Source organism: Aulostomus chinensis, chromosome 3 (genome assembly GCF_037954235.1).
Source record: "Aulostomus chinensis isolate RoL2024-O1b breed Wild chromosome 3, RoL_Achi_v1.0, whole genome shotgun sequence".
Taxonomy (NCBI): Eukaryota; Metazoa; Chordata; class Actinopteri; order Syngnathiformes; family Aulostomidae; genus Aulostomus; species Aulostomus chinensis.
In genome coordinates, this window is record NC_141322.1 from 17164991 (window position 1) to 17180080 (window position 15090).

A 15090-nucleotide genomic window follows, 5' to 3' on the forward strand; every position below is an offset into this window, starting at 1 on the left:
CATATAAACAACCGGTGCAAACACCAGTGAAAGGGCGCTGTCCTAGTTTTCTATACAGCAGATTTAATGATTGACACAGTTCCCTCTTGGCAAAGGAGACAACAGGATGCAGTTACATAATAGTCTGTCGTGTTTGTTTCAGTTAATAAACATGATACAAATCAGCTCTCCCTAAAACCAAGAGCTCAACCTATCTATCTGTGCGTACTTGAGGGGCTGCTTTTAGATGAAGCATCACTTTAAAGAGGTTAAATGTGTAAATGATTATGACTCTCACTATGTCAAATGATGTCAATGTATCACTTAAGGCAGGTGAAAACTGTAGATGATACAATAAGTACAATCTGTTCTTGTCATCTACATCAACCCTAAAATAAATACAACCTCCGTGAAGTTTATAATCTTCAAGAAAGGAGGTGCTGATTCAACACCATTTCCCTTTTTTTGTCAGCTGCAGTGTTGTTGTGTTGGATTGCAAGCTGCTTCTGTGTCGACCCCCTGCAGCAACATCTGCAATCTATGTTGGGTTTTTTTTTTCTCCCCATCCCGGCAGAAGGTGAAGACAGCAGCAGGAAGGGTGTGATGGTGATATCATGTTACAAAAATAATCTGCTAAATGTTGGGAGGCTTGCATCTGCTCCAGTCACAGCTGAGTACAGCATCAAGCTGTTTATTTAAACGTCTTATCAAGCAGGAACTCGAATGATCCAAAAGATCAGGTTTGTTTTACATAAATATCCTGCATCAAAATATATCATTTATCATATTCCAACGGTGGCTAACGAACGTGTAAGCTTGGTTCACAGGTTCACAGGTTCACCTGGTGTTGTGTCTTCGCCTGCCTCTCAGTACTTTCTTTGCCACATCCATCTCCTCACTCCCCAACTCCACACTCGTTTAACATTCCAACCATCTCTGGGTGCAAACAAGCCTCGACTAAAAAAAAAAAAAGATGACACCTTGTCTTTACCTCGGCTGAGTGAAGTGCAGTAAAGAGATGAGAGGACTGGAGAAAGGTAAGACAGGGGACATGCGTTTCTGTGTGACTGTGGGTTGCCCCCCCCCCCCCCTCCCCAGATGGCCATGTGGCGGGAGCTGTGTGATCAGAGATCTAATAAACCGGTTGGATGTGCTGCATCGCCTTTGCTGGGAGGGGAGTTGTTGCCATGGCAACCGCTCCACAAGCACTGCAGGTTAATGGTGGGAAATTATGATTTGCCGGTTGCTACTAACACACACACACGATGACTGCTGAATCAACTTTCAGCTCAGTCTGGTGGCAGAGCGACACAGGCAGGTCCCATGGGTTGGTGGCAGTGGTGGGGAGGGGGGTGGCGGTAGGGTTGGGGCTTCTGTGGACGTGAGAGGAAAGTACCAGTTGGCTCTCTGCAAATTTTTAAATGTTAATGAATTTCTTATGAAATATTTTGACTTTGTATGTGTGCTAGATATGCCCAGCTTGCGCTAAATCCTGAATTCAACCCTATTAACGTTCCAAAAACAAAGAAGCCTCATAACTTCAAAATTGGCCGTCTTTATGGTGGCATATAACTAGTATTACATTTTTTGGGGGGTAAAACCCCTTAAGAAAATATGTATTTGAGGTTTAATACTGTAGCATGAGTCATCACAATGTCAGGGATGGATTACTGTTTTGCCCGACGACAGCCTGAAGGGCTCCTAAACTGCGCTTCTGTGATAAAAGTTTCAATATTTTAGGAAATATTCAGATGACATGAGTCTGAGGAGAGGATCAATAGCACCCTCATATCTAAACAATATACATTATATGAAGTTGAAGCCAACAGCTGAGTAGCTTTAGCTTAGTGCACAGTGGAAACAATACAATCTGTCTGTGTGAGACTTTCTTTTTTACAAAACAAACAGAGAAGTGTTGGGCATTACATCTGCTGCAATGTAGATTTTAAATATAGAATTGTATCACTCACCTCGCAGCCGAGCACACGAGCTGAATAAAGCTTGTCATTTTATAATGACGTACATTTTTTTTCCCCCTGATGTGACAAGTTAAAGTTGCTCTTTGACATCCTCTAATGGTCTCAACAGATGAGAAGACCTCAAGGACATTTCCTCAATTTGCTGGTGGTCCAGACTGCCTTGCACCACGTTCCTCAAATCCTCCTCAGGTCCAGCATAGCGGCTGTGAAGGTCATTTGAGTTAAACCATGTATACGTTCAGCAAAGTCTTCAGTGGCGTCCTCTTGTTCTTTTCGCAGCAGGTGAAGTTTTTCACTTCAGACTGAACACAGCAAGCGCATCCATCGGCTTTTGAATTAGAAAATAAAAATACATATAAATTAACAATGCTGCATTTCGTCGCCTTCTTAAAATACTCGTCTTTTTTTTTAAGTTTTTCAGAAAACACAAAAAAACTGGAGAGGAGACATCATAAGGAGTTGATTTAGGCAAAAAAAAAAAGGTCAACAAGTGACTTAGGCAATTATTTTAAGAAGGTGAGGATTTGTAACTGTAAATGAAACGTGAATCATATCTGCCTGGTACACTTCGAGTCTCAACACAAAGAGATGATTCTGGTCATTTTCTGCAGCTTCAGTGGGGATGAAAATAAACCACCACCACCACCAACAACAACAACAACAACAACAGCAACAACAACATGTGATGAAACGAAAGGCTGTCAATGCATCGCTCCCAAGAGAGAAGGAGGGAGAAACAAGTGACAGGACCGAGAGAAAAGACTTATCGCTCTTGTAATATATTCAAGTGTGTGTCTCTGTGTGTGTGTGTGTGTGTGTGTGTGTGTGAGAGAGAGAGAGAGAGAGAGAGAGAGAGAGAGAGAGAGAGAGAAAGTCCGAAAGGTGAGAAGAGCAGCGTCTGAGTGTCTTTTTTCACGCTGTTCTTTGAGAGAACGAGTTGAAGCCTTATCTCAGGACGACCACTTGATCATTTCCATTTATTTCGAGGAAACAGCCTCTTGTTTCCTTGAGAAAAGTTTCTCTCCATACGTCGATCAAACTCCCTACCCCCTAGGTATTTTGTTATCTCGAGAAAATGAGTTTATGGCAATCTCGAGATAAATAAAGACACGGTCTTAGTTATCCAAGAGAACTAATTTTCTCCCCATAACGGTTTGAATTATTTAGTTATTTAAAAAAAAAACAATTCAGCTGATGTCCTCGTGATAGCCATTAAAACATCTCGGTGTCTCCAGACAACAAAAGCTCTTTGTTGAACAGAAAAGGGTGAAGTTGTCTTGAGAAAGTCAAGCTGTTTACTCGCAGAATTCATAAAAAAAAAAAACAACGAGCTCGGTTGTCTGGAGGTGACAAAAATAATTTAACATTTATGACGTGAAAATGAGTTTATTCACATAACGCGATGATTTCTAAACAGTAGTGACAACGGCTTCCGTGAAAGTACTGTTTATAATCTCTCGTTCATCAGCTGACCCATCCTGCTGCTCCTCCGAACGGCTTTTAATGAACTTCAGCAATTATTATCATTGTTATTATTATTGAAAAAATAAACAGAACAAACTTCATACGAATGAAATCAAGAGCAGAAACCTTCTAACACCGAGACCTCATCAGTCCATTGGTTCTCCATCACCTCCACATAAATTGGCACTTGCAGCTCGCGCTCGGCGGGGTGGGACTCTGTGTTCCCATGGCAGCAATGACTGAACAGATGGTGAGGCTGCTTGTTCGGGCTTCACTCTCCATGTCAGTCGCGTCTCCGTCCAGCTGACCTGCACCAGGCAGCTGCTCGTCACTGGAGGCTGTGCGCTGCATGCGGCTTCCTCTCCTCAAGTATCACCGCGTTTGCGACGGTTTACGGCGCTTTTTTTTTTTCTTCGAACGACCGACCTGATATGATTCTGTAAAGCTTTTATTTATTTATTTTTTTTTCAAACATTCTAATCTGCAGCCGTCACGTCTATCCTGGAGCTGCGGATGCTGTTGCCGTCGCTGCTGCTGCTGCTGCTGCTGCATGGGTCGGATCCAGTTGCCTGCAGGAGGAGACAGCAGCGCTTCATAGGTGAGTGCAACGTGTTTATTTGTGCTCTGCAATTGTATTTGTGTTCTGATCTACTCGGTTTTCGCTTAGTAGAAAGGTGGCAGTAACCTGTTCAGGTCAAATGGGTTAAACCAGACGAATTAATCATTTTTAGGTTTTAAGAAATGCACTGAAAGATGAAACAATAAGTGGCTCCTTCTGCGGCGCGTGTTACTACCACAGAGGAAATGGAGTGTTTTTCTACCCTCATTTATGCAAGAATAGATCCTCAGAAATGCCAGGTGTGTGCAGTTATTATTGTTATAATTATTACAGTGTTAGATTTGCAGGGGCACTGCAGTCTCAGATAATTATGAAGCTCTTTCAAATACAGCTAATTAATACGTGTGCGAGGTGATGAGAAACCAGAGGGAGAGAAACAAAGAAAGCAACTTAATATCCCTCATCAAGCAAATATCAGTGTGTATATAAGAAAAGTAAGAACAACAAATGTGAAGTCGTTTGTGGTCTCCTCAGCAACCCTGAGATTCCAGTGCATGGTGACACAGGTTGAAAGGGACAATGTAGTGCAACATTTAACTGCAGTACCAGCAGCCTGTGCAGCTGAAACAGCTGAGTAGCTCTGGGCTCTGGAGCTCCATCCAAACCAGTTCCTGTTCAGAAATGTGAGGAAGTGTGGTGGGGCTTTGTTCAGGTCACCTTTATCAAGTGTTGTTTTGTTTGCTGCATTACAGCGACACCTGTTACTGCGATCAGTGTGATCAGAAACATTCTTCTAATCGTGACATCTGTCTTTTTATTCGTTTTTTTATCGAAACAAGAGAAGCATTCATTTGATCAGTTTGATTTTTTTTTTTTTTTTTTGGGGGCTGATACAAGCAGGCAACTTTTTTTTGTAGTTTACTTTGTCTTGAGAATAAAAGGAGACCCAGATGTCACCCAGTGGGCCAACGCTAGTTTGGGAGGCTGAGGCACCTTCCCCCCAATCTTCACAATGCATGGTGACGTATCTCCTCAGTTGGTAATGAGAAGTCTGGCAAAACAAAGACGCATTTCGGTGTGTCTGGATGTGTTTGGCCAGAAGCTATTGTGAGCAAGTGTGTTGTGTGTAGTGGAGGGGAGACAATGGTGGTGTGTGTGTGTGTGTGTGTGTGTGTGTGTGTGTGTGTGTGTGAGAGAGAGAGAGAGACCGAACACACGATGCGTCCCTGAAAGATTTGTCAAGATGACCTGAGTCACCTGTTATTTTCTTCTTTTGTTTTAATCAACAATCCAGATAAGAGTGTAAACACAGAGTATAAAATCCTCAATAAACCAAAAACAAGTAGATCTGAAATCATGTTTACTGGCGTGGAGAATTTGAACACGTTAACCTTCTATGACCTTTACATTATTTCAAATCCAGATTCCCGTGAGACTGGGGACTTTGGCACTGTCAGTACGACTGACTGATGCGCCAATGACAACATATTGGTTTTTCACTGCAACTGGTTGGAGAGATGAAGTAAGGGGAGGGGGGATGAGGGCAAAAGGGTGAGAAAAAAAGGAGAGCCAGTGTGTTAAGATCTATTTCAGTCCCGTAGGGAAATAAAGCAACTGTACAGAGTTGCAGTTAATAGGCTCTTTTCACATTTTGACATGACATAGCAGGTGTAATTACGTTAATTATGGCCCTGTTCCTTTTAGGTGTGCTGCTATTGAGTGTATGCTGGCACACTGAAATTGCTGTAACGCTAAATAGAATGCGAGCATAATTACACTTGTGTTTACCCTGCGTTTACATGTCAAATGGCTGCTTTGAAAATTTAAACAACCAATGAACTTTCATCTAATTCTTCTGGATCTTCTCATTTTTACTTGCAGTCCTGTTGCTTCCTCTTCGTCCTCCTCCTCATCTCCTCCTCCTCCTCACTTCAGCAGTTTCCTCCTGTGGCTTCCACACTAAAACAGAGCTCTCCATCCTCTCTTGCATACTTTCCCTCCTCTTTCTGACTGAGTGGACATGCATCTTTCGCCTGCTCGCCTCTACACCTCTGCCATCAGCAGCTGCACCAAAGCCCTGTGTGATGTGAAGTGAAACTCTTGCATACTAATGGTGCAGGAATAGGCCGTCTCTCAGGCCAGCCAGTGTAGTGAGAGGAAACATCAGGCAGCACTGCTCAGCTTCCCAGGACCAGGTGATAGATCTGGATTGAAGTCGTTGGGCCAAGGCTGCATACAAACCATCAGTTTTATCATTTGGAATTATGTTAATGCAATAACTGGGAGGGGGGGGGGGTGGATTTCCAGGAAGTATATTCACAACCACCCGACATGCACATGCCATCACTTTTATCCTCTCCCTGGTATATTCATTTAGCTGCATGATAGGCTTTAATAACAGTCTTCTCGTTTGGTTATGAAACAGACATGCCAGTGGCATAACTGTTGCTATGGTGATGGCATGTCTGTGAGCTTGTTGTGTAGCTGTTGATCAGAAACACTGCTTACATTTTGCACCCAGTGAAAAGGCTCCAAACCAGACAGGCAAGCGATGCCGGCTATGAAAAATGACGTGGTGTGTGCTGTCAAGTTAGGGTTCCTCTTGGCTGCGCTGGTGGAACACGGTAGCATTGCATCCAAATTCTGAAGTGGTTCTGTGTGTGTTCATAAAATTAAGAACCTTTCTGACGTATCCAGCAACCGGCAGAGATCTAAAGAGATATTCTGTAGAGGCCCTGATTAGCTCCACTGGTCCCTGTATTGTCCAGAGATCCTCCTGTCTTATAAATACGTTTATGCAGCCTGGGCACGAACCAGACCATCCTCATAAAGTCCCACTATTACATCTCACTGCTTCGCTTCAGTCCTCGGGCCCAGTGATTCTCTGAAGGTTTGTGGGAAGTGGTAATATCAGATATTAGATTAAAACCTAAGGATTGGCTGAGCAAAGAGAGTAAATCCCTCCTGCTGAAGGCTTCAACTCAGACCGTCAGCTGGATAACGCCAAGCTGTTGAGGGATTTTTCTGCCTCCTTCCAGTGATCTGTGTATGACGCAGTGTGTGAGTCAAAGACAGCATTTGAAAGTGCGGAGATTTGTGTGTGTTGTGTTGATACACTACATATGCCTGCGTGTTGACAACGCTGCATGAACGGTGACTTCTCTGTGTGCTGCACCAGCCACGAGGTTTAGATTTCCAAGATGCAGGTGCTGGGATACAAGTGTCCCAGCTCTGCTGAGACAGTCAGAGAATTCATCTTCGACCTAATCTCAGTTCCATCCCAGAGAACAGGAGTTCACAAAGGTGTTGTCTTATAACAATGTGCTTCTGTACAACATTTTGCTATATCAGACCTCCCTCTCTCAAGGGAAATGATCCTCTGCACATCTCCTCCATTGCTATTCTTATCATGTAATGAGACAAGAATGACGGTTTGTGATGAATAGGAGCTGGTTTGGGCACTTTCACCAAATCAAACAAGCATTTTTCATTTGTATCCTTCACTAGTAATTACGATACTGTCTGATAAGGTTAACTGTAGCACGGTGACAGTTGCAGGGAGCTAAGAGCAGCAGGCAGCATTCGTGGTGGATGGTCACAACGTACATTTACTACATTTTTAAAAGTTTTTTTGTTACTTGAGAATTTGCTTCTTTGGTACGAATATGGTGCTGTGAACTCCACTAGATTTCTATCAAGGTTGTCATTATTTGTTCAGCATGAAGCTTGAAATGAGCAGCTTTTTTTGGGGTGGGGAGAAAAACTCAACTGGGTTTGATTTAAACATGGAAATATACCATCCATTTAATAATCAGAACAATTACCAAACCATGGCCATTTATCATGAAAATGTTTGAGATTTTGTGTGTCGAGTGTTGACCGGTGGCTCTTACAGATGTTCATAGGCTGTTTGACCGAGCGACAATGCAATGTTAAAGAAAACTTCAACGTAGGGATGTGAGAGCAGAACATAATCGCATCGGTAAATATTAGTCTGCCTGCACTAACAGTTTTTTTTAAATGTATCAGTATCGTTCCATATCAGCCAAGACTCTCCTTTGCTCATCATCAATGATGAGAAAATAACAATAAATATATAATGTATTGGGTTTGGTTTTTCGAATTCATTTCGCTTACAATTGTTTTTTGATATTTAGCAATGTAAATATCACACTTGTTTAATATCACTGTCAGTTAATATTGTCTATTGACCAAAGCCATCGCAAAATATCAGCAAATTGGACATCAGCAACAAATCCAATATTGAGCATGCCTGCAACAATGCGCTTGTGTTTTAAAGAGAATGTGCTTTTGAATATTTAGATATTTTTAAAAGCAAGTTATCAGTACATTTTACCCAAGCAAATAAATTGGATGAGTAAATTACACTTAAAGTGAAGTAGCATTGGACCAGGAGTAGCTGTACTTGGACTCAAGTACTGGCGTTGTGTACTTTATCCACCACAGTGGCCGTGAGAGCTTTGTGTTGTTCCCAGTAAGGAAGACATTCAGGGATCTGTGTCAAAAGTTCAGCTTAAGATGCTTAATTCCAGTCACTTTAGTGAAGCTGGTCCGTGGCCAGTAATAAGTAACAGTGGGAGAACTGGGCAGCTTGTGTGTATGAATCTGTGTGCCGCAGTGCTTTTGAAGCAGACCATTAGTGAAAAAGAACATATGTGCTCAGCAGAGCTTCCTTGGGTCAATAAGGTCAACACATACACACAGCCAGAGTCGCGTAGGAACGGAGGCAGACCCCCAAAGTGCTGCCAGGCTGCCAGGAGCCTGGTGCCAGGTGTCTCAGTTTTATGGCCTCAGCATGAAAGCAACGATTACTCCGCCTGTCTCTTCTGATTTCATACCTAACCACATGGAGGAAGAAAGACAGCAGACAAATGCATTCACAAAGTAAATCTCTATACACTGAGGCACATCGGCATGTAGTTTGATTGAAAGATATGAAGAGAATGTTTGAGAAACCGAATGAGTGATTAAAGGCAAAAGGAAGTGTCACATATTCACCAGTTACTTTCAGTCAGTCAGAATCTACGAATAAAAGTCAAGAGAAGATGCGGGTCCCTGCTGCCACACTTCCGTCACACTGAGTGAATCAGTTAGATCGCTGTGAGTGTGTCTGAGTCATTGCAGAGACAGGCCCCCTGACACCAGGCACCATGTGTGCTTTTACCAAATACTCAACAACAATGCATCAAGTGACAATATAAGAGGCATCCGTCGGAGAGAAGAACATCGCCTCTGCAGCTCAGCTCAGCTTTCAAGGAGTTTCAGCTTATTGTTTAGTCGTCCACCTGCATCTTTCCCATTCTGTTTCACTCTCACAGGTCTAATAATGATGTTTATGGCTGTCAGGCAGCTGCTCCATAACAACAAGCACTTCAAGAACTGACCAAACACTGAGCTAAAGGGAATTAAAAATTGGGCTGAATGTTAATGAGCAGCTGTTTCATGATAACACACTTTATGTCAGAGATGTGTGCCCCCAAGTGGCAAAAAAATTATACTTTCTGCCGCATGAAACTTGTGCTAGAATCCTGTCTTTTGCAGAAATACGAGAAAAGTGGTTTGACTTTGTAGTGGGCCGGATAAAGACATCGTATCTGCTGCATAGTATCTTATTATTTTCTGTATTTATTGAGTCAAGGAAATGTGGAAAACCTGTCAGAAGCTGTCAACGCTTAACAGGGCATAAAAAGACTGCAGTTGATAGGAAAGGAAAACAGTCTGTATCTGTTTTATTTTAATATTGTAGGAATTTGTTGGTTTTGATGTGAAACAAAGTGCACCTCTCTTTGTTGTGCCATCTCGGTGACACGCTTACGACAGCGTGCTGTCAGTTTATCGAGATAAAGAGAAGTGGAGACACGGTAGCATTCAGGAAGCATCTCTTTCTGTCTCGCTAATATAAAGTAATTCTGTTGATGTAAACAAATATAGAAGCGTATTATTTCATTACCTCGGATAAATATGAATCACGTGGAATCATTCTGTTATGGTTAAACTTGGACACAAACAAACCTGCTCTTATCTTCTGAAGAACATTTTGATCACAGGATACGTGTGAATTTGAGATTAGTCAAACATAAGCATACTGCCTGCTCCTGACATTTTAAGAGATGTTAAAATGTGACTGTTCATTTTTCCAGTCCAATCCCGTTTCTCTCTCTGAGTGTATCCGTTTGACTAAACCTGGATTAGGATGGTGTGCACTTCAAAAATGTTTACACTTCACATTTATTTGACTGTTTCCCACTAGTCTGCATCATAAGCAGCAAGTGATTAGCGGTGACACATACACACACACACACACACACACACACACACACACACACACACACGCGCGCGCGCGTGCAGACATACTGTATATTAAGCCTGTTGTGTAATGAGCTCAGCCAGAGCTGCTGACTGTGAGCACCCCACACACTCATTCAAGTGGATCACTGATACCAGGCTCTAGAACGCAGCCCAGAGAGGAACCATGTTGATAATCTCAAGAGGAGGAGAAATCAGAGTAGCAGAGGTGAATACAAAGCCTGGGATTGAGCCATAGCCATCATTCCAGATTATTCACATCTCTTTTTTGAGGGATTTGTTAAAAGATTTGCTCCCATTTAATTATTATAAATCAATGAAAGGTTTAACCTAAGAGGCACTCAAACCTGTCTCTGTGGCTCTCCTTAGTGGTCCTGTCTCTTTTCTATTACTACTGTTCATTTCTTGAAAATACCACTAGGCTGTAGAAAGAAAGTGAGTTCAAGGCAAAGCAACAGTGATTATTTATGACTTCAAGGTTGTGGCCCAACATTAGGAAACGGAGCCCTGCCCTGAAATGTTGCTGGCTTGCTGGTCAAGAAAACTGTGCGCTCACTACCTGCAGGACAGAATATCAGAGTAACTACACATTAGAGAATGGAGCAGGCCATTTACAGTCCATTGCTCACTCATGCTCCCTCTCCTGACCCTTCAGAACTCTTTCGTTGCAGTACAGAAAAATATATATAGTATGCAAAGCAATAGTAAAATTTAGTGTACTTGTGTGATTATGTAGCCTTTCCTCAAACAGGCAACAACAGCTAGTACACAAGAAGCTCAATAGTTATGAGGCTTCTGTCCTGCTTGCTGAGCACACACCTACCTCCCGTTATCACAAAAAAGACCCGGCATATGTAAACTGTGTACCTCCATGGTTCATTCAGTGCGAGTCAGAAAAAACAAGCTCAGATTTGTTAAAAATTACCCAACAGTTGTCCATATCATCATAGGCTGGAAAAAGTTTGATAAAATTCTATCTATCGCCTAGATCCTGAACAGATGCTAAGATAAATGGAACATCAACATGTTTACCCAGTTTTAGCAAACTTTGATTTGTTCTGCGAAAGCTTTGTAATTGAATCTATGAGCTTCACTATGTGCTGGAAAACAAGGGAGTAATTTTCGCTCATCAGACTATAACGCCTACCCAGTATTTGACATGAATCTCTTCCCAATTTTATTTGAAATATTCAGAGGTAACTTTTTCAAACAGCATTTGGTAGCAGCTAATTAGAAAGGAAGGAGATGTGTCACTTCAGTCCTCTAAATGTGTGGAAAACAACCACTTGCCTCATTTCTTCCCCTCTGCAAGGAAATCAAGTGTAACTCCAGCCGCTTACTTTCACAAATTCATTATTCAGCTTATCGAAACTCTTGTCGCCCTAATCTTCTCTCTAATAAATCCTCTACCTAAAGATAATGGACCATTTTGAATTTTTATTTTTATTTTGCATTATTTAAAATGCGCTTGTTTTTTGTCTTTTTTAGGTGTGTGCCCTAAGAACTGAGACAAACGTCAGAAGGGAGGAAGACCAGATGTTCCTTGAGCATTCTCTCTGCAAACATTTTTCTTTGGATTAGAAATCACCATCCAATCACCGACAAAAGAGACTAATGCCCATGAACCGTCCTTTCAGGCCTCTCCCCAGAACTCTGCCTCTCATCTAAACTTAGTTTGAGCAGAGAGAGCAGACAAAATGGTGCTCGGCTGTCTGCCTTGGCCTCTCCTAATCTGGCTTTGCACGGGCTTGCTTCTATCCTCTAAAGCAGTGGTACACGGCAAAGAATGTCCTCATTTGTGCGTATGCGAGATCCGCCCTTGGTTCACTCCCCAGTCGACCTACAAGGAGGCAACAACAGTGGATTGCAATGACTTGAGGCTGACACACATCCCTACCAACCTGTCCATGGATACGCAGGTGTTACTCCTCCAAAGTAACGCCATCTCCCACACCAGCGGAGAACTAGATGCATTGCTCAACCTGACGGAGTTGGATCTTTCCCAGAATAACTTCAGTACTGTGGAAGCTGTCGGTCTTACGAGCATGAACCACCTCACCACCCTGCATCTAGAAGAGAATCAGATCAGCCAGCTGCCAGACAACTGTTTGGGAAACCTTTCCAGCCTGCAGGAGCTCTACATCAACCACAACCTCATAAACTCCATCTCTCCTCAGGCTTTTGCTGGCCTGCACAGTTTACTGCGCCTTCACCTCAATTCGAATAAGCTTCATGTCATAGACAGCCACTGGTTTGAAGAAACACCAAACCTTGAGATCCTCATGATTGGCGAGAACCCCGTTATTGGTCTTCTAGACATGAACTTTAAGCCTCTAGGGAGCCTGAGGAGTCTGGTTCTTGCTGGCATGGATCTCACCGATGTTCCTGGAAATGCCTTTGTTGGTTTGGATAACCTGGAAAGTATTTCTTTTTATGATAACAAACTGGTCAGAATCCCTCAACTGGCTCTTCAGAAAGTTCCCAATCTGAAATTCTTGGATTTAAATAAAAATCCAGTTCACAAAATCCAGGAGGGAGACTTCAGGAATATGCTGCGTCTCAAAGAACTGGGTATCAACAATATGATGGAGTTAGTGTCTATTGATCGCTATGCTCTGGATAACCTGCCAGAGCTGACAAAGCTGGAGGCCACCAACAATCCTAAGCTGTCTTATGTCCACAGGCTGGCCTTCAGGGACATGGCCTCGCTGGAGAGTCTGATGCTCAACAATAATGCTCTCACAGCCCTTTACCAACACACTGTGGAGGTCTTGCCTAATCTTCGGGAAATTAGTCTGCATAGCAACCCATTGCGCTGTGACTGTGTCATTCAGTGGATGAGTTCCAACAGGACCACCGTGCGCTTTATGGAACCCTTGGCCATGCTGTGCAGCTCTCCACCTGAACTCAGGGGCCAGCGAGTTCGAGAGCTGAGGCTGTTGGAGTCCGCAGAGCAATGCATTCCCCTGATATGCCACGACACATTCCCCAGCCACCTAAACCTCAAGCTGGGCACGAGTATCAGCCTGGACTGCAGGGCCATGGCTGAGCCAGAGCCTGAGATCTACTGGGTGACTCCTCTTGGTACCAAAATCACTACTGATACGGTGTCAGAGCGTTACCACTTCAGCAGTGATGGGACCCTGTGGCTGTCCCACGTGCAGGTGGAGGATTCTGGTCATTACACCTGTGTGGCCCAGAACACAGAGGGCGCCGACACACGGGTGGCCACTGTTCGTGTAAACGGGACCTTACTTGACAACGCCCAGGTGATGAAAATCTACGTCAAGCAGACTGAGTCCCACTCCATCCTGGTGTCCTGGAAGGTCAACTCTAATGTCATGTCCTCCAACTTGAAGTGGGCTTCGGCCACCATGAAGATCGACAACCCCCATATCACCTACACAGCGCGTGTCCCTGTTGATGTACATGAGTACAACCTCACACATCTCCAACCTGCTACAGAGTATGAGGTATGTCTCACAGTCTCCAACATCCACCTACAGACGCACAAGTCCTGCGTAAATGTGACAACACGTAGTTCTACCTTCGCCCTGAACCTGTCAGACCAGCACCCCAGTGCTGCTGTGCTCGCTGTCACGGCAACCATGCTGGCCTTCCTCAGTCTGGCTACTGTGGGCGTCTATATGTCTCGTAGATGCAAGAGAACAAACTATCACCATTCCCTGAAGAAGTACATGCTCAAGACCTCCTCCATCCCCCTGAATGAGCTCTACCCGCCGCTCATTAACCTGTGGGAGACTGACGGTGAGAAGGACAAAGATGGCAGCACAGAGGGAAAACCGTCTCCCGTGGACACCACACGCAGCTACTACATGTGGTGAGCATTTAATACAGAGGCTTTCTGCCACTCCAGCAGCACACACACACACACACACACACACACACACACACACACACAAACACACACACACACACACTCTTACACACAAACACTTTTGCCATTTTTGTGCAAAAGTCAAGTAAAGCAAATGTTTTTTTTTGTATCGTCAGCTTTGCTAATAAGTGGCAGAGTGATCAAGGACAGGCTTTCTTTTTATTAGTATAGCGTATCGCCTTTGTTTGATTCTTTCTATCTCCTGATTGTTTTTTTGGACTCAAGATGGCAGCCATATTTAGCCTCCAGGTTCTCTTAGTTGCCATGCTGTTTCTGTGGTGCATTTTTAACTCACTTTTGTTCGGGGTTAATAATACTGCTGCAGGGGCCAGTGGTCTACTTGCAGCAATAGTAGAAATCAGTGTTTCTTTCTCTGTTTTGTAAAACAGGTAATCTTTTGTGCACTGATAGATAATGGAGTTTGTATGAACTTCAACTAAAAGCTGACAGCTGGGTTTAGACTTGTTATACTGTCTACTGAATGTTAGCAATTGTGCAGTAATGTTGTATCAACTATACCTTTGAACTTTCTCTTTAAAATGGCAAGAGAATAGTATTTTAGTTTGCTATTAAATGTGACGTTAAATGCTAGAAACACAAATGTTTGTTAAACTTTAATTTTCTTGGTTTTGAGTTGTATTTTCTATGGTTCTGTTCTATTAGAAGGTTTCCGCCCTTTTCCCCATAAGTAACAGGGAATGTACTTATTTTGCTAGAATTTTTTGCTGATTGCTTAGTTGATTATTTTCACATGTAATATGGTATATTGACAAGGTTAAAATAAATAATTTTTTGGGTTATTTTGCAGACATTTTTATTTTCTTCCAGTGTTATATCCTTCGAGTTGAGGTACCCTCACAGAAAACCACCCCCTCACACACACC

General features: G+C 43.0%; 1 protein-coding gene across 2 annotated transcripts; it reads left to right on the forward strand.

The window, feature by feature from the left end:
* The first annotated feature begins 3590 nt into the window (after window positions 1–3590).
* Window positions 3591–15054, forward strand: lrrn1 (leucine rich repeat neuronal 1). 2 transcript variants are annotated; one of them, XM_086199142.1, is made up of 3 exons: window positions 3591–3672; window positions 3910–4020; window positions 11797–15054. In XM_086199142.1, exon 3 carries the CDS (start codon window positions 12006–12008, stop codon window positions 14151–14153), a length of 2148 nt encoding a protein of 715 aa, XP_086055268.1. In that variant the 5' UTR covers window positions 3591–3672; window positions 3910–4020; window positions 11797–12005; the 3' UTR covers window positions 14154–15054. The 2 variants fall into 2 exon arrangements, with proteins under 2 accessions (XP_086055268.1, XP_086055267.1); XM_086199141.1 differs by having other exon boundaries at window positions 3620–4020.
* Window positions 15055–15090: the final 36 nt, after the last annotated feature.

Coding starts and splice junctions, on each gene's coding strand:
- lrrn1 (XM_086199142.1), top strand. CDS start 12,006: ATGGTGCTCGGCTGTCTGCCTTGGCCTCTCCTAATCTGGCTTTGCACG.